Below are 22,891 nucleotides of genomic sequence, written 5' to 3' on the forward strand. Positions count from 1 at the left end.
TTGAGTTAGGGAAGAGTCAGGCACATGCCAGGGGATCCCCTGGAAGACATGTTTCACTAGCTATGAATTACACATATTAGGCTGGTGCTCCGAACAAGTGTAGAACATGTGGGCGTAATCAGCAAAATAAATAAAAAAGGAAAGTAGCATGGTATTTTAATTCTGTAGTAAACATAGTGTAACTATTTGTGCACTGGGAACTAATGGCAGCTTTAGCTCTACCTCGTCTTTAGGGTAAATGCTGCGCCTGAGTTGATGCACATTAGCAGATGCTCCTACATCCCATGCCAAAGTGCACCTGCTCCAAGCATGCATAAACTGGGACTCCAGATTGCTTACAGAATGCATGCTTATGCTTTTGCTCCATTTATCAATGGGCGAATGAAAGCAGCAACATAAAATGAAATGGAAGACCAACTCAAAAAGGCGATGGTGTGGTGGTATTGTCCTAGTCATAGTGGGGATCAGGAGAGGCCCAAAAAGGGTCAAAGAGAGGTGTGGGTTCTTAATATACTTTCTTCCTCTGGGATGTCATTCAGAGTCCATTGTTCCAGTTCTTGGAACCACATAGCTCTACAATGCACTTCCACCCTGACTAGTTTGGGAATCATGGACAAGTCCATTAATGCACCTGACCTGCAGCATCTCGATTCTGCCGGTATAGGGACCCACGTGTGACCCTAACATTGCAGCAGAGTCCTGATCCATAACAGTTCATGTTATTCCATTTGTAGGGCCTACACACTAACACACCCGTCAGTGCGTTTCACATTACCCCACTATTGGAGTGCACGCACAGCTCAGCAAGCAGCATAAACAGCAATGTAATGTAAGCTGTCCCACATAGAGAAGTTTCGGCCCAGTGATCAGCAATGCAAACTTCTCACCATTAGCTGAAGCAGGGGGAGAAGCAGTGCATGCCTCGAGATCACACACAGGCAGCGGTAGTGCAATTGTCCTTCACACAAAGCACAAGTACAGTGCAACCCGGAAGCAACAGACGCTTCCTAAACTCAGAACACTTTACTTTTACTTTAGTCTATTTTTATAACACAACCATGGACCGTTGGGCGTTAGGGCGCGTTACATGACAAACGACAAAAAACATAGAGGTCAAAACGCGAAAACTGGTCAGAGAAGGAGAGAGCATAAAGGGCCTCTAAAGAAGGTTACGAGAACAGCCATGTTTTAAGGTTTTTCTGAACAGATTCAGGGAGGTCAAACCGCATAGCTCTGGGGGAAGTGAGATCCAAGCCCTTGGAGCTGTGGCGAAGAAGGATCCCTTTTTGGCCTTCTTAGTTCTGCATCTAGGTGAGACCAACAAGTCTTGGTTGTTAGACCGAAGGGCTCTGCTACTGACCATTTTACAAATTAGATTTTGCAAATACTGAGGTAAAAGGCCAGATCTACACTTGAAGGTCATGGCTATAAGGGGGAAGCAAATACGTGCTTCATCTGGAAGCCAATGCAGGGTCCTCCTAGCTGCTGAAACATGGTCTCGGCGGGAGAGGCCAACAATGACTCGAATCAAGCTGTTCTGCCAGACTTGAAGTCTGTTGAAATCCGCTTTACGAAGAGCCACCAGGGTGCTGCCACAATAGTCAATCTTGGAGCAGATAATAGCTCTTGCTATGGTGGCAGCATTGTCCTGGGAGATGCTTCACGTAATAGACAGCTGCCGAAACCAGGCAACCTACGTGAGTGCTCATATTCAAAAATTGGTCAAGCGTAACCCCTAGGATTTTTACTTTCGCCCGTGGAGACGGTTTCACATCGCCCAACATGAAGCAACAGTATTTGGGGTCTAGTTTAGCCAGCATCAAATTAGTGCTTATAATCATCAGTTCAGTTTTGCCTGTGTTAAGAGAGAGATGATTAATGTCCATCCATTTCTCTATCAGAGAGTAAACTCTGTTGAGTTCATCTTCGTCAGAGGCATGAACGCCAGTCAACGGGATGACACATTGAGTGTCATTTGCATAGTTGGAGAACAGGACCCCCTCCATCTCCAAGGTGGCAAAGAAGGGGGCCATAAAGATGTTATAAAAACACGGGGAAATACAAGCCCCCTTAGGAAACTCAAAAATAACAGGTAGCGGAGCAGCCTCGGCCTCACAAACCGAAACCCTCCTTTCTCTGTTGGCCAAGAAACAGCCTATCCAAAGGGCAGCGAGAGGTGAAAGATTAGCTACGTCCACCATTCTGGAAACCAAAATGGTGCGGTCCACCAAATCGAAGGCGACTGACAAGTCCAATGTTATTAGAAGGGACAGCGACCCCTTGTCCAATCGCTCCAGAAGTCTGAATTTCAATTCTAATAATGAAGTCTCGTCTCCGAAGCCCTTTCGAAAACCTGATTAGTGTTGGTTCAAGATGGGAAATTCATCAAGACGTTTGGAGAGTTGCAATACGATCAAGTATTTTCAGCAGAAATGACATGTTAGAAAAGGGCCTATAATTGAGGGGAACCACTGGTTCCAGGTCGGGTTTTTCAATATAGGGGTGACCCAGACTTTTTTTTTAAGCCAGATGGACCATAGCCTTCTAATATAGAGGAGTTCACAAATTTACAGATGGCCTCCAGAAGGACGAGGGTGCATGATTTAATGATCATTGAGGAGCACGGGTCTCCTTTGCATCTTGTAGCTTTCAGCTGGTCTACGACTATTGCCAGGTCATCAACCGCAATAGCGGTGAAGTTAAATCGGGGAATGGAAGGGCATCTGACAAAAGGCCTCGGCCTGTCATCTGCTGAGGTGGACGAATGGTTTTTAAAAATGTTTTTGGAGACTATATCTGACCTGATGTCTTCTAGCTTATTATGCATCACTTTATGGATTTTTTTGGCACCAGGCAGCGTCCTTGAATACAGGGCTTGCTAACGGGGGGTGTGGGGAGGGATGCTCCCCTGTTCTTTCAATATTTTAAATAACTCTTTCACATCAGACTTGGCATTTGTGTTTCTTAGGTTGAAAAAGTTTTTCTTAGAAAACACAATTTCAGATGTATACTTTTTACCAGCTGTTTTGTAAGCTGCCAATGATTGAGGGTATTGGTTGGCTTTCCATAGGTGAAAGAGCCTAAGAGAAGAGGATTTCAGCTTTTGTAGGTCAGGGGAGAACCAAGGTTTGTTTTCCTCCTTTCCGGCATACTTCTGGATTTCAGAGGAGCCAGGGAATTGGTAATGGCAGCCAGTTTCTCAATCAGAATTTTTGACATATCTGAGGTGGGAATGGAGCGCCCAAAAAGTGACTTTGAGCCAATGAAAAGTTCAATTTTGTCACGAGTGAGCGACTTCAGATTCCTTTCCTGCATGATGTGAGACTTACTGGTTTAGACTTAAGTGGAAACTTAGCAGTGATCGAAAAGTGCACAAATGCGTGGCCCGATCAGGGACAAGGGGAGACCACAAAGTCCCGGTTATCAACATGGTACGTTGAAACCCAGTCTAGGGTGTGGCCCAGTTGATGGGTGGGAACGCACATTTTTTGCTCAAACTTGAGATCAGTAAAGCTTTGAATACGCAGCAGTATCGCAAGCTCATCTCACAAGCGGCTACTTAGACACACGAAAACACCCACACCAGACCAACCCACACACCCTCCCAACAAGTATAGCGCAGGCAGCAGTGATGCCAGTCTATCACTCTCCATATATAGCTCTCTATCTCTACGATTTTCTCTCCCGACAAACTTCCCTCAGCTAGAACGCCTCACTTCATACTTTCAAGGCCAATAAATTGGGTACCATCAAATTGTTTGGAGACACCTGCAGTTGGAAGAGGGGAAGGGGGGGTCTACATGAAACACAATATAAAAATTTGATATTAATAGAATTATTTTTAAATCGTTGTATTTCCCAGCCCCCCTCACTTGTAGCGCTACTTCTCTTACTATGCACACAATTTTATCCCTTCCATCTTCATACCAACCCTGATTTAAGATCGGTCTGCCCCATTCCTTCTATAACCTTCACCTCTCACCTGCCTTTGTCCCTTGCTCTGTTTTCCTCTTGATTATTGCCTCCTAATCTTTCTAATTCCTCTACTTTTCTCACTTCCTCCTGGTCTACATCTATTCCTGTCCATCTTACCTCTCACTTCCTCCTCTACTTGTCCATTCTTTGTTCTTCCACTACTTCTACCTCTTCTTCCCTTCTAGGACTTAATGTTCGCTTTGTTCGCCCTACTCCCGTCCCACCCATTTCCTTGCTCTTTTTATCTTTCTTTTTCAGTGACTTTTCTTTTACTTTTCTTTACAATCGTTTTTCTCTTCCATCTACTTGTCCGGCTGTTCTACATCCTTGCTCCAGTACTTTTTCTTTCTCTTTTTACTGCTCCTTTTCTGTTTTCTTTCTATTTTCTCTTGTGATCTTGCGTTGCCTTTATGTATTCACTTTTGCTGTTTCTTTGACTCTTTTATTCACTTTCATTTTTTCCGTTTTCTTTTGACCTTACAGCTCATCAGTTTTACCTTTGTTCTCCTCGCTTTCTATCTGCCAACCTAAGATTCTTTACTGCCTCACTTTCTTTATTTCTCAGTGTCTTTCTTTTTGCCTTCCCTGTCCTTGAAATCCTTTTCCTTTTGGATGTTATTTTATGTTGCGTCTCATTTCGCTGTCTGTCTCTTAGTCCCTTCATTCCCTACTCCTTGGCCATGCCAAGACTGCAGAAATGTCAAGGGTCACACAAATGTGTCAACAATGGAATGGTATAGCACCTTCAGTTTTAGTTTGTGTCTGTCTTTGTTGGACACCCGGCGGATGGGCACACAAGCTTTTATACTGACAGAGCCTGTCTGCGTGCTGTGATGAAAAAAGGTAATTTTCTCCTCTTTCTGATTACATATTCACCACCTTGTAATGCATCACTCCAGCCCTTTAAGTGGTTTGTCTTGGGAAGGAGTACATGTAGACAACAGTGCCAAAGGTGCCAAAGACTGTGATCTCTGGCGCAGCCGGCCTTTTAGGCTGCAGTGAAACAGGTGCAGCACAGGCTGCAGAGGCTGCAGCTGGTGAACAACCCTATGGGTCATCAGCGAATAATCCCACAATGCAGATTAGGTTTTTATTTGTATTAATTTGGGATGTATATAGCGCCTTAAGCCCAAGCGCTGTACATAACATCCATACAGTAAAATATTGGAGGATAGCAAAAACAGTCCGTCATAAATGTCAAAGTTTTAGTAAATACAGAATAAACAGTAATAGAACGTAGTGAAAGGGGGAAAGCATTCCAGTGTAGAGGGGCCAATAAAGAAAATGTATGAAAGCGTGACTGAGCACATGGAGGTCCTGGAACTACAAGAAGGAATTGAGAGCTAGAACGGAGAGAACGAGAAGGAACATAGAATTAGGCCAAAGAGGAAAGATAGTCGGGTGCAAGACCATAATGATATTTAAAGACAAGACACAAACGTTGAATTTTAGTTGAGCTTGAAAAGAGAGTTAACCAAGAGTAAGGAGGGCAGATGAAATAGAGTCCTGTGAAGAGAGAAGGAAGAGTAAACAGAAGCATTGACAACAGATTTTAGAGGAGCAAGTCGAGTAAGTGGAAACCCAAAGATTGATGTAAAACAATAACAAAGCTGGGAAACAAATTAGAGAAGATATCAGAAGTTTAGTGGCATCAAAAGTCAGGAAAGAATGGACTTTCGAATATTATTTAAGTGGAAGTGACAGGCACGCGAAGAAATAGAGATGTGGTATTTGAAAGATAGAGCAGTGTTGAGGTAAAATCCAAGGTTATGAGCCATAGATGGGACAGGAAGCTGAGAGGGAGGAAATTAAATAAAAGGAGGAGGTGCAGGAGAAGGAAGAGTGTTAGCAGGGAAAAAGAGTACTTCAGTTTTAGCAGCGTTAAGTGCAAGAAAATGAGTTGCCATCCAAGAATTTAATAGCTAATAGACAAGAAGACAGTTGATTGTGGACTTCAGAAGAGAAGGAAGAAACGTACAGAAAAACAAGAGTATCATCAGCATAGAAGTGATGGATTGGATGGACCAAAGGAAGAAAGGACTCCAGCCAAGGATGAATTATAGAGGGAAACAAGGAAGAGACCAAGAACATATCCTTGTGGGACACCATGAGCAAGAGCGAGAGAGTCAGAAGTTGTGCCAGCCCAAGAAAGAGAACATGTCCTATCGGACAAGTAGAAATAAACCAGGGAAGAACTGAGCCAGTAAAACCAAATGACGAGAGAGAAGCCAATAGAAGAGTGCTCAACAGTGTCAAATGCAGCAGATAGGTCTAACAAAATAAGAAGAGAAGAATGTTTGGAGTAGAGTTCTGTAAGTAAAGAATATTTTAGAACTGTAAGAAGAGCCGTTTCAGTGGAGAGTAGGGAACGGAATCCCGACTGAAACCGGAGGAGAATAGAAGTATAAGATGCAAAGGTAGAGACGTTCTACTAGTTTAGAAAGATAAGTTAAAAGAGAAATAGGACGAAAGTTAGAAGGAAGTGAAGGATCAGCAGAAGGTTTCTTTAAAATTGGAATAATTGAGGCATGTTTGAAAAAATATGGAAAAGTCAAAAGACAAATGTTAAGGAAAGATGTAAGGCAAGAGACAAGAGACAAGAGAGGGATAGACCTTGGGAATGAGAGCAGGAGAAATAGGATCAGAAGGTGAAGCAGTCACATTAGCCCGAGACAACAACAGAGAAGTCTCATCATTAGTAACGGAATTAAAACAGGAAATAGAGGTGATAGAGGGCAAAGTCGAAGAAACAGGAGCTGTTTGTAAAGAAGATGATTCAATGGCGGAAAGAAGATAAGCCACCTGTGAAGAGAAAAAAGAAGCCAAGTCAAAAGCTGTTAGAGTAGAATTGACTAAATAGTCCAGAGTAGGAGGAGAAAGAAGGTGTGACAGTGTTTGGAAGAGATGTCTGGGATGAGTGAAGAAGATCCGAGAAGTAAGAGCGTTTGGCAGAGAAAAGACAGTCATCGTACCAAGCCTGATATGATGAATATGATAAGTAATCCCCCCACAGATTTAGACTTAAGCCAGCATCTCTCAAGGTGACAGAGAGTGTGACACATTGGTCAAAGGTGGTTAGAAATCCAAGGCTGTGGGGGTTTGCGAGAAAGGTGGAAAACTGAGGCAGGATAAAGAGTATCACGAGGAGGAGAGAGCAGATGCTGTTTTTGTCTGCTGGTAGCTTTCCTAGTCTATTAAAAAATTATTTGGTGTCCTCCTGTGCACACTATCTTTACAAGTATGAATATTGTACAAGACATATCTGACTAGGATCATAAGACATGCCTTACTAGGATGAAAGGACATGTCTACCTAGGATGAGATGGCATGCCGAACTAGGATGAGATGGCATGCCGAACTAGGATGAGATGGCATGCCGAACTAGGATGAGATGGCATGCCTAACTAGGATGAAAAGACATGCCTAACTAGGATGAGAAGTCATGCCTAACTAGGATGAGCAAAATCTGAGGAGGAAAAATTTGGTACAGAAACAACAATCTGAGTGGCTGGTTCGACCGAGAATGCAGAACCGCCAAAACCTCTTTTATGACGGCTATCAAAAAACAAGATAGAAGAAAAATTGATGAATTAGCTGCCTGAGATACGAATATAAGGTCCTGTTTTCCTCCAAAAAGTTTAAATGCATAGAGGACCAATGAGCAGCATTGCTACAAGCAGCACAGATGGCTCTACGTAAAAAATCCAATTCTCAAAAGCTTGAATTACAAAATTGCAAAGCCCACTTGATTGCATTTTGTAATTCAAGCTTTTGGGATTTTGGTTTTGTCCCCGCATCCCATAATACCGAACTAGGGGGACGGGGGACACCCTCTGCAATCCCCGCTCCCCTTGTTCAGTATTATGGGCTTTGAGATTTTCTACCAGGCTGAATACGCTCTAAATGTGCATTCAGCCTTTTTTCCCGGTATTTTGGGTTAAACCCACACAGACATGAAACACCAAGGAGTTTTGGCATCTTGTTATATTGGGCTCAATCTCAAAGAAGAAACCATGTATGGGCCTCATTCCACCAGAATCATAGGTAGACCACTTTGCCTCCTTATACTCGACAAACCAAGACACAAACCAAATGAGAGGAAGAGATCATGAACCCCATTGGGCCTGAGATAATTGAACTTCTGGGTTCCTCTGCCCAGGCTACACTCCTCTTTTCTACAACTGAAGTTGAGGCAGCTGTTTTCCCACATCGTGTTGATAAGGCCCCTGGACCTGAATTCATCTTGGTCAATCTTTTCAAAGTAACTTGGGTATATGGATCCCTTTCCTAACTAAATTCTTCAATGAAGTTAATAGTAAGATTGTCATCCTTCATAATTGGACGAGAGCGACAATAATTCGAATTCATAAAAAGGTGACTTTTGATTTTGGTAATTTCTATAGCGCACCAGACAGACTCAACTGTATTCACGCTCAGATGACAACTATCCAACAAAATTAGCCATGAAGAAACAATGTGTGATCTGTGCTTAAGGCCACTTATCTAAACAGATGAGTTTTTAGCATCTTTCTGAACCGCCAAGGATTGGCATGCTCTAATTTCAAGGGGAAGCTGCTTCCACAGTTTGGGGCCAAAAACTCTGAATCTCCTGTCTGCCCTAGATACCAATTTGGAGCGTGGTAAACTCACCATTAATTTGTCCCCGGAGCATAGATCGCCATTTGGACAGTGCTGCGGATATTGACAATGAGATAATGGAGGGCTAGCCCATAAAGGCACTTGTACTTCATGCAGGCCACTTTGAATTTAATTTTGTCCTCAACCTTTAACCAATGAAAGGATCTACGCAAAGCAGATACATGGTTTCTCTTTCTGCGATGTCTGATCAATCTAATTGCCGCATTTTGGGCCTGCTGCAGTCCACACACTTGCTTTAATGGAATCCTTGCCATCAGACTATTGTAGTTGTCCAGGTGTGTATTGGTCTTTGCTCCCACCACCAGTGCATGGTCTTCCACAGGGATGAATGGAAGAACATTCCTCTACAACCGCAGTGAATGATATACAGCCTTGACCTTGGCTCCTACCGGTGCTTCAATGCCCAGGTTCTCTTGCCATGTACAGCCAAGATATTTTATTTTCCTGGCAAACTGAACTTCCTGTCCTGGGTAGGGGCCTGTCTCTCAGCTGTCATTTTCCCTTTAGCGCCAAACAGCACCACCTCAGTCTTGGCTGCATTCAGCTGAAGCTGGTTACATGCCATCCACCTGTTAATACCTGCCATACAGCAATTGATTTTTTCAAATGCGTCTTCAATATTTTGTATCTCGATATAGATTTGTGTATCATCGGAATATGGTGACATTTCAACACATGCCTCCTCACAATATTGAGCCCTGGGTGGACATACAAGTTGAAAATCAACAGGGATAAGGATGCGCCCTCTGGCACCCCACAATGTAGACTTATCAACTCTGAGGTAAAGCACCCACCACCACCCGCTGAGTTCTGACTTTCAGGAAGGATCCAAACCATGTAGCCACTTGCTCCAATCCTTTCCCTACATTTACGATGCGTTGTAACATGATTTGATGGTCCACTGTTTCAAAGGCCACGGACAGATCCAACATCAAGAGTACTGTGGACCTCCCACCATCTGCCGCCTCCAACAGATTGTCATATACCATTAATAACGCTGTCTCAGTCCCATGTTTGGGTCAGAAACCAGACTGGAATTCATCCAGCAGTCACTCTGTCCACAAATCCCTGAAATTGAGAAGACACCACCTTTTCCAAAATCTTACCTGGCCAAATCAAATTGGCCACCGGCCGGTAGTTCTTCAAATCTCCGAAGTTCAGGTTCAGTTTTTTTAACAAAAGTTTCACCAGTGGTCTTTTTTAGAGCATTTGGGACCTGGGCCTCCAGCAGTGACTTGTTCACAAATTGGGTTATGAAGGTTGTAACATTAGCTGCCAGACGCTTGGCAGCACATGCAGGCATTACAAAGGCCAAAACATTAGTTGGCTTCAGTTGGAGAATCAATGAGTGTATCAATTCCACGTTTACACACTGAAAACGGAAACACTCTTTGCCTGACTCCTCCTCCCATAAATCCTCCTCTTGTATAACATCCCCCTCTTTCTCCTGACCCTCCCCATTGACGATATTCGTTTGTATATTCACAACCTTTTCTTTGAAAAAGAGATTGAACTTGTTTGTTTGATCCTGTGAGGGGGTAACGGAATTCTGGAATGTGTGAAATAAAAGTCCATCCTCTCTTGTAGACCAAAAAGGAGGAATCCACAACCTTTCACTGTGAAGTTCTTCTTTGCTTCTCCCAGGTCGGGACAAAAAGCCTACCGGTTTCAGTGGTGTATCAAAGCTATACCACTTTCATCAGGGCTACCAAAATAGAAACAGCACTGTGTGGTGTGCCGTATTTAAGGTTGTTATGAAACCAGACTTTCAATTACTTGTCTTTTTCTGGAGGGACCCCACCTGCAATTAAGAGGATGAGACGGGGGTAGAGGATGGGAAAGGACACAAGTGTACAGTAAGTAAACATTTTCTTAGTCCAGGTTCCTGTTGCTAGTAACTGGTAAAGGTATAGCATGAATCTTGCCCTCATTTAGTCAAAACTTCCCCAAAGTGTTGGTCCGTCTGAGTGGGACAGGATGCAATAATTTATAGTCTTTCTATGCGGACACCTTAAGACACGCATGCCGGTCAACCTAGGGTATTAATGAGTATCTATTAATCACTAGGCATGGCTAGGCTATAGGCATAGGCTAGCACTTTCCTTATATTCATTTTGTGCATTTTTGTGCTGCTTTTAATTTCTGCTACTCCAACAGAGTCTGGGTGTGTCGTAATCTTCAACCATATGTCCCAGTCCCCTAAACACAGGAGTTCTTTATATTTACTCCCATCAAATTACAGACACATATCCCTAATTGGCTCACTTGCTAAGATCTACACAAAAGTCCTGCTTCATTCTCTTGAAAGTTGGGTGGAAGAACATGACATCTTGTCCAGTACTCAGGCAGATATCAGAAAAGGAGTATCGACCATCGACCAGGCTTTTAGTCTGGATCATCAACGACTGTGTCCGTAGGAACCAACTATAGAAGGCCTTGATTGACCTTTGGGTTTCTGTGTCACTTATTAAACCTATTGTGACCCTATACTCTGGCAATCATGCATGCATAAGATGGAATGAAGGGGGCGACTTAACAAACCCATTCAAGGTTGATATAGGGGTAAGACAGGGCTGCGTCCTGGCTCCCCTCTTATGTCTTCTTTACGTCAATAGTTTTGCTGCTGATATTTCTATGCTATCATTTGACGCCCCTAAACTGGGTGCAGCCAAATGGGGTCTTCTGCTATTTTCAGATGATGCTGTTCTCTCCAAGGCCCCCAAAGATTTACAAAAACAGCTGATGACCTTTGGGTTGCTGTGCTCGACCAAAGCTTGACCATAAATCCATCCAAAACAAAGAACATGGTGTGCTGCCCCATACTTGCATTCATTCTCACACATCTCTAGCCCTACATGTTTCATTCCACTCCATACTATTAAAAACTATTACAACAGGAAATTCATCAGGGAACACTGACTCTGATTTGACGTGATTGGTTTGCATTTTAGTGCTATATCAGCTGTTCTCTTGACATTTCTCGTCTAAATTCCTTATATTATTTGTTTCTTGCAGTCGTGTGCCATCTATAACAACAACGTAGTGCATGGTTATGAATCTCCATATTGCATGTATTTCTATAAGATTCATATTAATACATTTTAAAATTAGATATAATTTCTCACCTACAAGTTGAACCTGTTAAAGTCTTGCTCACATCACCAACTGTTTCCCTACAGAAAAGAGAAAACACATTTTTGAAGAGTCTCCTGGGCCTTCCAGTTAATGCCCCATCTGCCCAAGTGGCCCTAGAGCTTGACCATGTAGAAATAAAATATTAAGGAATGCTGAAACCTCTGCTGTACTGGATCAGGATCTGGAGCACTGTGGAACTCTTGCCATACAGAGAGGGCCTAGTAGAGGTCTTACAAATGGAAGGTGCAAAATGTCTACCATGGTTAAAGCATGTGAAGCAGTTTCTTACGATCTTAGACCTTGATTCCATGTGGCATGATTGCCCAATTATAAACTCCCAATCGAAAAATCTGTTAAAGATGACATTTCACGATTGGGTACTAGGAACAAGACTGGATAGCTGCTATACCAGAAGATTATCTGCCATCTATATGGTGGTTAAACCTGACAGGGCCATGGAGTCCTACCTTGATTACCCAGAAGGGAAAAGAAGAAATGCCTGCTCACAAAACTTTGACTGGCTATCCTCCCACTCCCGAAATTCACGAGACACTGGGGAACGGGACTGTCTCCACACTGTCCAGTATGTCCCACCGTAGTCGAAGACGAAGCCCATTTTATCTTCTTTTGCCCATTGTACAAAAATATGAGAGCTAGATGGTTGAAGCCACTATTTATCTCAGGCGATAAATTACACGAGAGAGGCTCTCATGGGTTTGTCCGTTAAAACTTTCAACGCAGTATTAATGTTATTTGCTGCCTTCAAAAAAAGGGAGTTTCCTCAAACTGCTAGACATTTTGTCGAACGTGCTGCTCAGTATTAGAAATGTTGACCCGTGATGCATCCCAACCGTGAATAGTGATGAGCGAACGTGTCAACGATATAATGAACAACTGAGACTTGTTCTGATTATTGTATTCTCTTTCCTGTGAAAAATGTTATGATCAGTGTGATATTATTAGGTTTATGTATGTATGTTTGATCTGCTTTTATGGCGTACAGCCAAAACAAAGCTATCTCCATCACATTCTTGGATTAGCAGAATGGTTCCTTTACTGTTAAATAATGTTATTGCAAGTTCCCAAAATAATTTGTTTCAGAGTTGTGATCTTCACCTCACCATCAAATATGAAATGACACTTAATGTATTAGTTCAATTTACATACAAATGGATTTAAATGTCTTGTCATAGCTACTAGTACAACTAATTATCTTGAATATATCATGCAAAAGTACATCTTAATAATCCTCATCCACCACATTTTTTGGATTGATTCTACCGAAACGCCAAGTAGATCACTGCTACTGCAAAATGGCCTGATAACAATGATGAGAACACTGTGTCACTAAACTATCTTTTTCTATATTGCAGGTAGCCATATAGGCAGTGCTTTCACCCAAAGAGATTTGAATGCGCGTGCTATACGATACATAATTAATCCTACCATCGATGTGACATCTGATAGTTTCGAATTCAGGGTTTCAGATCCTGCAGGAAACAGCATGATTTCAGAAATGTAAGTCTTTAAAAGGAAATGTATACTGATGCATTTGCCATCGACATAAAGCAAAGCAGATTGTAAGAATATAGAATATGTTAGATGACTTTTAAAGTTCCTAAGTACACAAAAGTAAATGCATAACTTCCCAAATTGCTAATAGTAATTTCTTTGTAGAGCGAGCATCTGTAACATTTGATATCCCTCGTAAATATGCTCTTGTCATGATTCGCATCTTGTATCTTTTTGCTTTCAAAGTCTCTGAATGCATTTTTGGTCGGTGGTTGTGTTCAACATGCTCCTAATAGTTTTCAGTCAGTAGCACCACGCTCGTATGAATTTAAGTGGAGGAACCGCCCCATTAAGCCTTAGTTTTATAACCATGTACACTGCTCAATCCATCCTGCATGCTATAGTTTCAAGGATTTTAGAGATTGTCTCTGATTATTTTGGCCAAAGCAACTTTGCTGAATTGCTGGGGTCGATTTTCCCACTTTTTTACCACAACATATGCTTGGGGAGAAGCCGCACCCAACCCGTCTTTCCCTGAAGTCCCCCTTTTATGTACGAAACCCAAACTCATCTGTAGTTTTGTGGTAAAAAAAAAGTGGTAAAATAAATCAGCCCCAAAAAAATCTGCTGATTTGCACTGTGGAAAAGTGAGGATTATCGGTTTCAACAGCGTATCAACTCCCGACTTGTTTTTGGATTCATCCATATGCCTTTTCGCTCTAAAGAATGATTTGTTTCCGTTCCGTATTATTGTCACAAAGCTTACATTTTTACTTCTTTGTGTTACCATATGTGTAACAGCCAGGTGTTGAACAATCACTATCACAATGTTTCTGGTTATGCCTTTAGTCAGATAAACTAATGACTGCACAATGCATTAAGGGGGAAGTCTCCTACTGTAAATAAAATGCAGTATTTGTACAGGTTGCATGTAGTCTGCAGCTCATCAACTGCACATGGACAGTTACATTGGTAATCACTTATACCAGCTGCCAAACAGAACACCTGCTTGTAACTTGCCCTGAAACTGGCACTATTTCCTTTAATAATAATATTAATGATAATAATTTGGCATTTATATAGCGCTACGAACCCTCATGTATCTGAGCGCTGCTTATTGTTACCCACGGTGTGTGGTGCTCATTTATCGACCTCAAAGGATGAAAGGCTGAGTTTGGCCCCACCGGGATTACCTGCGTGAGCAAGCTCTGCGCGGATGTCAAAGCAAGCGCTGTACTCACTGTGCCACTTGACTGACCTTTCGTTATATATTTGATTTATTTGTATTCATCAAAAGAACCTTTACAAAATTTGACATAGTTACAAATATAATAAACAATTCATTTCAAGTATTTCAGTTTTCTTAGAATCAGTGTTCATAAAACCTTAAAATTCATAAAATTCATTTACAATTGATTTCTCTACAGGAGTGATTAATGCACATGTATTAGGAATAGTGACCAGTTCTCTCTCCAGGTCATGGAGTCAGTGGTACCACATATCAGCCTTTGTACCGCTAGAATGTCTCCCTTTGAGGGTGGTCCTCAATATTCTTATACCATCTTGTTCAGGCACCCTGTGATCACTTGCAAAACCGAGTACAGAACCATGCGCACAGATTCGAGGTCGGAATAGCTCCAAAATCTATCACTTTTGATTGCTTCGTAGTTACCTACAAAGACTCCCAACCTTGTCATATATGCAGGGCCCCATCCGGCACACAGTATCAGCACATGTCTAGGTGTTTCCTTATGCTCTTTTAACCCACACATACGGCAGATTCTCTCTTCTGCCCTGATTTTGACTTGTGCACCATGTACAGCGAGCAATGGCAGCTGATTTGTCCGTAGTTTCAAAATGAACTTCACTCGGACACTTCAAGAGGTATTTTTGGGGCTGATAATAGTAATGTACAATTCCCCGTATATATACCCCGTATATATATTTAAAGTTGTGCAACTTTTCCAGGTGCGTGAAGTTATCCAACCTGTCCCATTGTTTCACTTTGTTTTTAAAGTATGATTTCAGTACCTCAGACCTAGTTACTCTTGCAGAATCTGGGGACCAGCCTATGTCAGAAAAGCATGACTCATTCAAGGTGACATTGGGCCTCATTACACGGAAGGCGGTAACCATGACGCTATTAGCGCCATGGTTGCCGCCAGTAATTTACCGATTCCGCCTTGGTGAATGGCGGAATTACCGCCCCATTCCAAGGTTGACGGGGCCGTAATTCCCCATTCACCATTGGCCCTTCCCCATTCCCATTGAGCCCCCGTAGGGCTCAATGGAAATGGGGAAGGCGACAATTACGGTACCGCAAATTGCGGTACCGTAATTGCCTCCAAGATCCCTTTGCAGGTCCCATACTTAACGGCTGTAGGGACCAGCAAAGGGACCTCGTAGTAGGGCGGTAAGGGATTACCGGCACCGGTGCCCTTACCGGTGACGGTAATCCCTTACCGCCATCCGTGTAATGAGGCCCATAGTCATGACTGCTTTCCCTTTCATACGTTGATCCCATTAGATTCAATAGTTTGCACACTGGTCTATTCCTCAGTCTCAGATAGGCCATTGGAGTGGCAGGTTGGAGACCCAGGAGCTGTCTCCAGAATTGACCCTCCACCAGATTTAGCCAGGACATGGCCCTCATTGCCAGCGCATCAAGGCCTTAAAGAATGGCAGCAGCAAAGCTTGTTTATAGAGCTTTAAAATTCCATCTAACGAGAAGCCTGCCGTTTACTTGGAGAATTTGTGAATCAGACATGTTAATAGTTGTGCCTTTCTCTTTTTACTCACGACTATAACACTGTGTCCCCTATCTACCAATAGGTCGAGACCCAAGTAGGGGTAGCTATCAACCTTGTGTGTATCAATCTGCAAACCCACCCTTGCAATCCCCTGCCCTGACACCGCCATCATCTTAGTCTTGCCCATGTTCATGCTTAGATCATTCTGGTTGGCTTATTCTAGAAGTGATTACATTTATTTTTCACACCTCTTATTTTACAATCAATCAAGACTAGATTGTCTGCATAGAGCAGACTGGCTATCTGGTTCGAACAGATCTTCATGGGGAAGACCCTACTCTACAATAACTTAACAGGGAGATGGGCCAGGTAAAGGCAGAACAGCAGAGGGGCCAGATTACACCCTTATCTAACACCCCTGTTTACATCCACCAGGCTAGACAAGTCCCCCATGTTATTCAGTCAGACTTGTACACTGTTCCTAGTATGTAATAAAAACAGAATTCCCAGTAGCCATTCTGGGCAACCCCATTTCTCAACTTTAACCACAGGAGTTCCCGCTTCACTGAGTCAAACGCTGCACTGAAATCCACCCAAATCAAGTAGAGTGCTGGGTTACCTTTGATCTTAGCTTCTCTGATTAGGCTGTCGAGCACTCATATATTGTGAGGGGTTGCTGACCTCGTCGAAAGCCTGTTTGTGTGTAGTCCAGGATGTTATTTTCTTTTGCCCAGCCCTGTAGGGCTTGAAGCTCAAAGCCGGAAAACTATTTGCCTGTAACATCTAATAGGAATATTAATCTATAGTTTTCCAGACTTTCCCTGTTGTCCTTTTAATGGATTGGCAGAAGAATGGCCTTCAACCATGAATCTGGCACTACACCTTCTTCGCATACCCATTCAAACAAAATGTTCAGGACCAACGCCCATGTTGTGGGGTGTCTTTCAATTCGACAGTCCGCTTGGTCCTGGAGCCCGCGACCCCTTTAGTTTTATTATTGCCAGGTAGATATCATCCAGTTCTGGAGAAGTGACCATCCTTCCGAACTCTCCTACTTTTGTTCGTTGCACTTCTGAGCCACGGTACACCGCAGAGCTAGCAGTGGTGTGGAGAGTGAAAAAATGCTTGCAAGACGCTAGAAGGCTGGCGTCCTGACCGGCAATGAGGCATGGGTCGAGAAAGAGATGGGGGCGGTAAAGCAGCCATCTTTTCTGGTGACGCAACCACATGAAAGCTGTGATGGGCCTGGGGCCCGGTAACCAATGCAGAGACCAGACTAAATGGAGAGAGAAAATCCTGCACACTGCATGAGAAGTATATTAACTGCCAACCTGAGAAGCAGAAGGTAAGCAAACGCTCCGGAAGCGGTAATGCTGTGGATCGAAGCTGTGGAAGCCACAAGGGTTACAGGGGCCAGAAAACCCAACTAGAGATAAAGTAATGCTATCAGAGGGCATGAGGGCTTTGTAGAGCCCTAAGAAACTGAAAGACTTGAATATCTGACATTGGGAAAGCCACAAGGACTGTGGGAGCAAGATGGACTCGAATAGAGACAAAGCAAGCCTATCAGAGGGTGAGAGGGTGTTGGGGAACCCAGGGAAACTGATAGATATTGGCATTCAAGGCTGGAAAAGTCACAAGGGATACGGGAGCCTGGAAAACCAAATGGGCAGATGCCGTACCACAGGCCCGCTAAAACAAGTCTGATAGAGGGCCAGAGGACTTCGGGAGTCCTGGAAACAACACATCTAGTGAACAGAACTGGGAAGAGAGAGGCCTGGAGGGTTCCATTGTTTGAAAACAAGACAGACACATTCAAGCACCAAGTGGGTAAGGGTGGATTTGTGTAAAGAAAACCTTGTCTTTTCTGAGGAAAAGAAAACAGTTTGTATATATAAAGGCTTAAAAAGGTGGCATACAGAGCCTACAGAGAGGCTGAAGAGACTGCTACAAGAAATTAATCAACTTTGACAAATGTTTCTTTAAAATCTTTATTGGAGAGGAATTCAGAATTTGACAAACTTTTAAAACCTGCTGCTTGGATAGGAGTTCCAAGTGTTGGCACTCTCCACACCGAAGGGAAAGCCTGGGCACAAAAGGGGGAGTATGTCTATAATTAGGGAACCAATTGGTTACATTGTTTTTGCTTCCTGCAAATGTATTGCCAGTCCCATCCCATGTTGTGTCTGGGACGATTTTCATCAGTCCCTCCCCTAATAATTATGGGTAACAGACATCCACACATACCGTCTACCCACTATCTGCATGACACTTCTGCTGGACAGATGTTGTACTCAGTTACATTTGTTGCTTAATGGCACAAGCACACTACTGCAGCTGCACAGGAGAGTAAAGAGTTTCAGCAGATGGGTACGTTTCCAGGGACACTTAAATTCTGTTCCTATTTTACTGGACTTCAAGCAGTATAAACCCCATCCAAAAGAATGGTTGGTTTTTGCACTTTGGACCACAGAATCTGCAAATAGGACACAAGAACTATTGCGCAAACACAGAAGAAAAACTTGAGGTAGAGAAGAAATTACACAATAAGAAACAGAGTGATAAAGCATAACTGGCCCTTCACCCTGTCCTAGCACCCACTGATACACTGCCCATTAATGATGACAGTGACCCTCCTCCAATATACTAGTCATCTATAGCTACTGTGCAGCCACGTCACTGTCATGATGCAGCGCCACAGCCTGGAGCCTGCTACATGGTCTCTATGGAGATGCAGGCGACGCTTCCCATTCCAACATGGGGTATCCCGTTGCGGCCGCTTGTTATGCAGCCTCATGATGTCACATGCCTGGCAAACCAGGAAATGATTAGCCTATTTCAATGACGGGACCCAGGTGAGCTACGCGTCACAAAAATGTCTTTGTTGCAGGATGCTAGTTTCTGTCCATTCGCCTTTGCTCTAGGGACCCATTATCTTCCACCATTGGCCTTCCCTGTTGATCGCTCTCGCTCCCACCTGCCTGCTTGAGGAGCGGCTCCAGTCCTTCATCTCTACCATGCTTCTCTGTGCCTGACTCTCCTCCTTGGACTTCCCTCTTATTTGTAGTCTGAACCAGTGACTTCAGCGCTTTCCCTTCGCACTGAGTCTGCGCCGTCTGAGTTTTCCAATTGTCTGGAGCCTGCTAGCCTGAAGTTCCATCTACCCTCCGTTTGGCCTGTACTTCTGAAGTTCCTTCAACATCAACTTCCAGTGGGTTTTTTCCTCTGAAAATGGTTTTCCCACTTTGTTGGCTTTGCGTCCTTTGGGCAGAGCCAAGAATCAGTTCCCTCTCCTGTGTCACTGTAGCTGCCCAGGGACTGTAAGCTGCTTTCATCAACGGACACCATTACCAAGATCTAAGGTAAGACGTGATCTTGGTAGTCAGCCACCAATTGCCTCTGACCCATCCCACCATTGCCACACTCTGAGGCTGCACCCCCTGACTCTACACTACCCCAGACTCTCTCAGCACCACCGTTCTCCCACATGCATTACAAAGAATACAGAATCACCTTGCATGCCTGTCTAGGGACCAATCACCCTCTACAATGAGTCTGAAACACTTGAGGCACTTCAGAAGGGTAGTGGGGGTAGTTCTCGGCCCCAAAATCTTAAAGATACCTAAATGAGTAATGCTGCTGGAACAGATCTGAGCCTGGACAGACAAATATTGCCCTTAAAAAGAGTAAAATACTGAATGCAATAAAAAAACTGGCAAAGACAAAAACAATGGATCCTGAAATGGCAGTTATTGACTGGAAATGTAAAAATGGACAAGAAATCATGCCAACATTGGTACGTATGTACAGTTTATATGAAGAAAAAAAAGATCTGAAAGCGGAGAAACTGCATAACCTTCAGTGAGCCCAATTGACTGGAAGCACCCAACTTGCATGGGGCAAGTTGAAGGGGGCCTAGCAGGCCCCAGAGAAATGTTGACCCATTCAGGCCCCAATATCAGCCCCCAGATCACTCCCAGTGACCTTACTGTCAAGGATTTGGCCACTGGAAGGCAGTCTGCCCCAATAGGTTCACACCACATATGCCACAGTTGTCTCCAAATACATATGTGTGGACTAGCCAGATCCATCAGAAAACCTGGTACCCTAAGCCTCCACCACAGCAAGGACCACCTAACAATAGTAATATGCAAATTCAACCACAAAACCAGATGGGTCAATTGAACCCACAGGCAAACCCCTATCACACAAGACACTGAGATTTCTCATTCCAACATGAGGAGGCCCCAGAACAATGCATCATAACGCCCATCTTTAAATTTGATACAACCAATGCATCGTTGTGGGCTACAGTACAGGGGCATCACTCAAATCTCCTAGTAGAAACAGGAGCTTCACAAAGTACCTTTGAGGCTCAAGAATTTACTTTGCCATGTTCTGGTAAAACAATAATGACAATGGGGAGGGGAGGGGACCCTCACCACAATGCAGGCATTCCAGCTCACCACTAGGGATTTCCTGGGTATGGACTGCCTTAGCACCATGGGTGCACCCATTTATTGTAGGCCGAAAGCCCATGCATTCACCTACCTCAGAATCCTGCATTGGTGGTAGATCTCCCCCTGACAGTAGAAGCCTATACATTAGCAACACACACAGAAATACTTGCAACTTCACAACCTCTTTTATCCGAGTGGCGTCAGGATGTTCCAGAACAGTTATGGGCAACCTGCTCCAGTGATGTCGAACTCTCATCACTTCCTGTGAACCAGTAGTCATACCTTTAAAAAATAAATGTCACATGTCAAACAGCCCCCAATTACACCGTAGGCAATACAGGGTGTTAAACCCATAATTGATGACCTGTTGACCCAGGGGATACATGTGTATACTATTTCTCCCTGTAACACACCAATATTTCCTGTACGAAAAGGTGGGGTGTCGCTAGATGTAAAATGGAGACAAGTGCAGGACTTAAGGTCAATTAATGAAACTATGGCCTCTATGGACCCTGTAGTTCCCAACCCACAAAAAAGTCTCTCAGCAATTCCCTCAGACGCCACTGTTTACATTTGATTTTGCTCAGCATTTGGCACCTGAATCTCAGAGTACATGTCTGCCTTCTCCTTCCTTCCAAGGGGATCGGGGGGCGGGGGGAGGGACAAATATCAAAATTGCCAAATTACCTGTGCTAGGGATCCATACATTTCCCTAACCTCTTTTCCAGAATATTGCACGCCGATACAGCATCTCTTTGTTTTCCAGGAGAATCAACGCTCATTCAGTACGTTGGCGACTTACTACTTTGCTCCTCTGATCAAGCCTCAGCACAAAGAGATGTTAATTATTTGTTGAATAACTTTGCAAAGTCAGGCCATAAGGTGGCCCCATCCAAAATGCAGTTGTCAACCTGAAGAGAAGTACTTGGAGCATAGCTTAATGGCTGGTCACCGGACCTTTGATCCGTCCTGAGTAAATGTAATGATGACCATGCCCCCACCCCACCACCCAGAAAAGCTGAATTAAGGTAATGTTTGGGGTCTTATGGTATTTTCCCCAATGAATTGTAGATTTTGCCAATCTAGCGAAGAATCTGCATGAAAGGGTGGTACCCCAAATGAGACTTTCTGGACACCGGTATTAAGGGAAGATTTTGATAAAATGAAATCTGCATTTTGTACCACCCCCAGCAGTAGGCTTGCCAATTTATTAGAAATATTTTATTCTTTCTTGTCATGAGCTCTCCGGGGTGTAGCATCTATGGTCCTTACATGGATCATGGGGAAAGTCACTCCCCGTTGCATATTATTCTACACCTCTGGATACAGTGGCTCATGGTTTTCCAGCATGTTGGGAGAAGTTTCAGTGACTGTGTTGCTGAGAAAGAAAGTGGCTGCAATTGTTTCAGAATCACCCACATCTCTGTTGTTGCAGAGTATGGCTCAACACTAAATACAGCAGAGCTTGCTGTCCGATTAGGAAAAAACTCTTTAATGAGCCTTTCATCACATTAGGGCCTGTTGGCCATCTTAATGTTGCCTCACTGTTACCAGCACCTGTGCGGTCTGATGAGGATTTATACTACTGTGTTAGTGTGGTTTCCCAAAGTACTACAGTCAGGCCTGGCATACAGGAGTTTCCCCTGGAGGGAGGTCACACTGTTTTCGTGGATGGATCCTCCCGCTGCCTCTCCTCTTTGGGAACTCTCTTGTCTGCATATGCTATTGTTGAATTGTTAAATCAATTCATTGTTTTGTTGGCCTGAATGGCATATGCTCCCACTTCAGCGCAAGTTGCTGAGCTCATTGCGTTATCATCTGTATGTCATCTTACATCTGCTGACTCAGTCACCATCTGTACGGACAGTGGATATGCTTGGGGCGTAGCCCATGATTTTGGACACATTTGGAAAGAGCAGGGGTTTCTCACCTCTGCTGGGGCACCCATCCTTAATGGCCTGTATATCGCGGCCCTCTGATGCGATTTTATTACCCCAAAGCATTGTAATTGTCAAATGCTCTACAAGGGAGGAGGATGTGGTGTCCAGGCGTAATTGCACCCCTGAAACCATGGCTGGAATATAAGTAAATCAAACTGAAGTTTATGTGTCAAACAGTGTGAGCAAGCTGCAAACACTGGCCACAAAAGAAGAAAAGGCCACATGGGAAAAGAAGGGAGCGGTGAAGGATGCAGATGGGATTAAGAGACTGGAAGGCCTGCAGTACCTCAAAAGGCACCTATCAGTTATCCCAAAGTGCACATGGACTAGCACATGTGAATGAACACACCATGATGTCACAGGTATATTCGGCATGGTGAGCTCCAGGTTTCCCAACAGATCTTTGCGTCAGTTTTATAAATACCACCAATTCAATCCAGGGGTGGGGAGCAAAAGGTCC

At 43.7% G+C, this 22,891-nt stretch overlaps 1 protein-coding gene across 6 annotated transcripts in view; it reads left to right on the forward strand.

Annotated features, from left to right (window-relative positions):
* The window catches only part of LOC138545302 (FRAS1-related extracellular matrix protein 1-like), a 1,530,918-nt gene that overhangs the window by 1,299,207 nt on the left and 208,820 nt on the right, over positions 1–22,891 (forward strand). For all 6 annotated transcript variants that reach the window (XM_069642060.1, XM_069642059.1, XM_069642062.1 and 3 more), the window contains one exon: positions 13,143–13,287. In XM_069642060.1, the coding sequence (XP_069498161.1) occupies positions 13,143–13,287 (145 nt within the window). The remainder of the gene's footprint in view (positions 1–13,142; positions 13,288–22,891) is intronic.

This window comes from Ambystoma mexicanum, chromosome 1q (genome assembly GCF_040938575.1).
Source record: "Ambystoma mexicanum isolate Mex_15411 chromosome 1q, UKY_AmexF1_1, whole genome shotgun sequence".
Lineage (NCBI taxonomy): Eukaryota > Metazoa > Chordata > Amphibia > Caudata > Ambystomatidae > Ambystoma > Ambystoma mexicanum.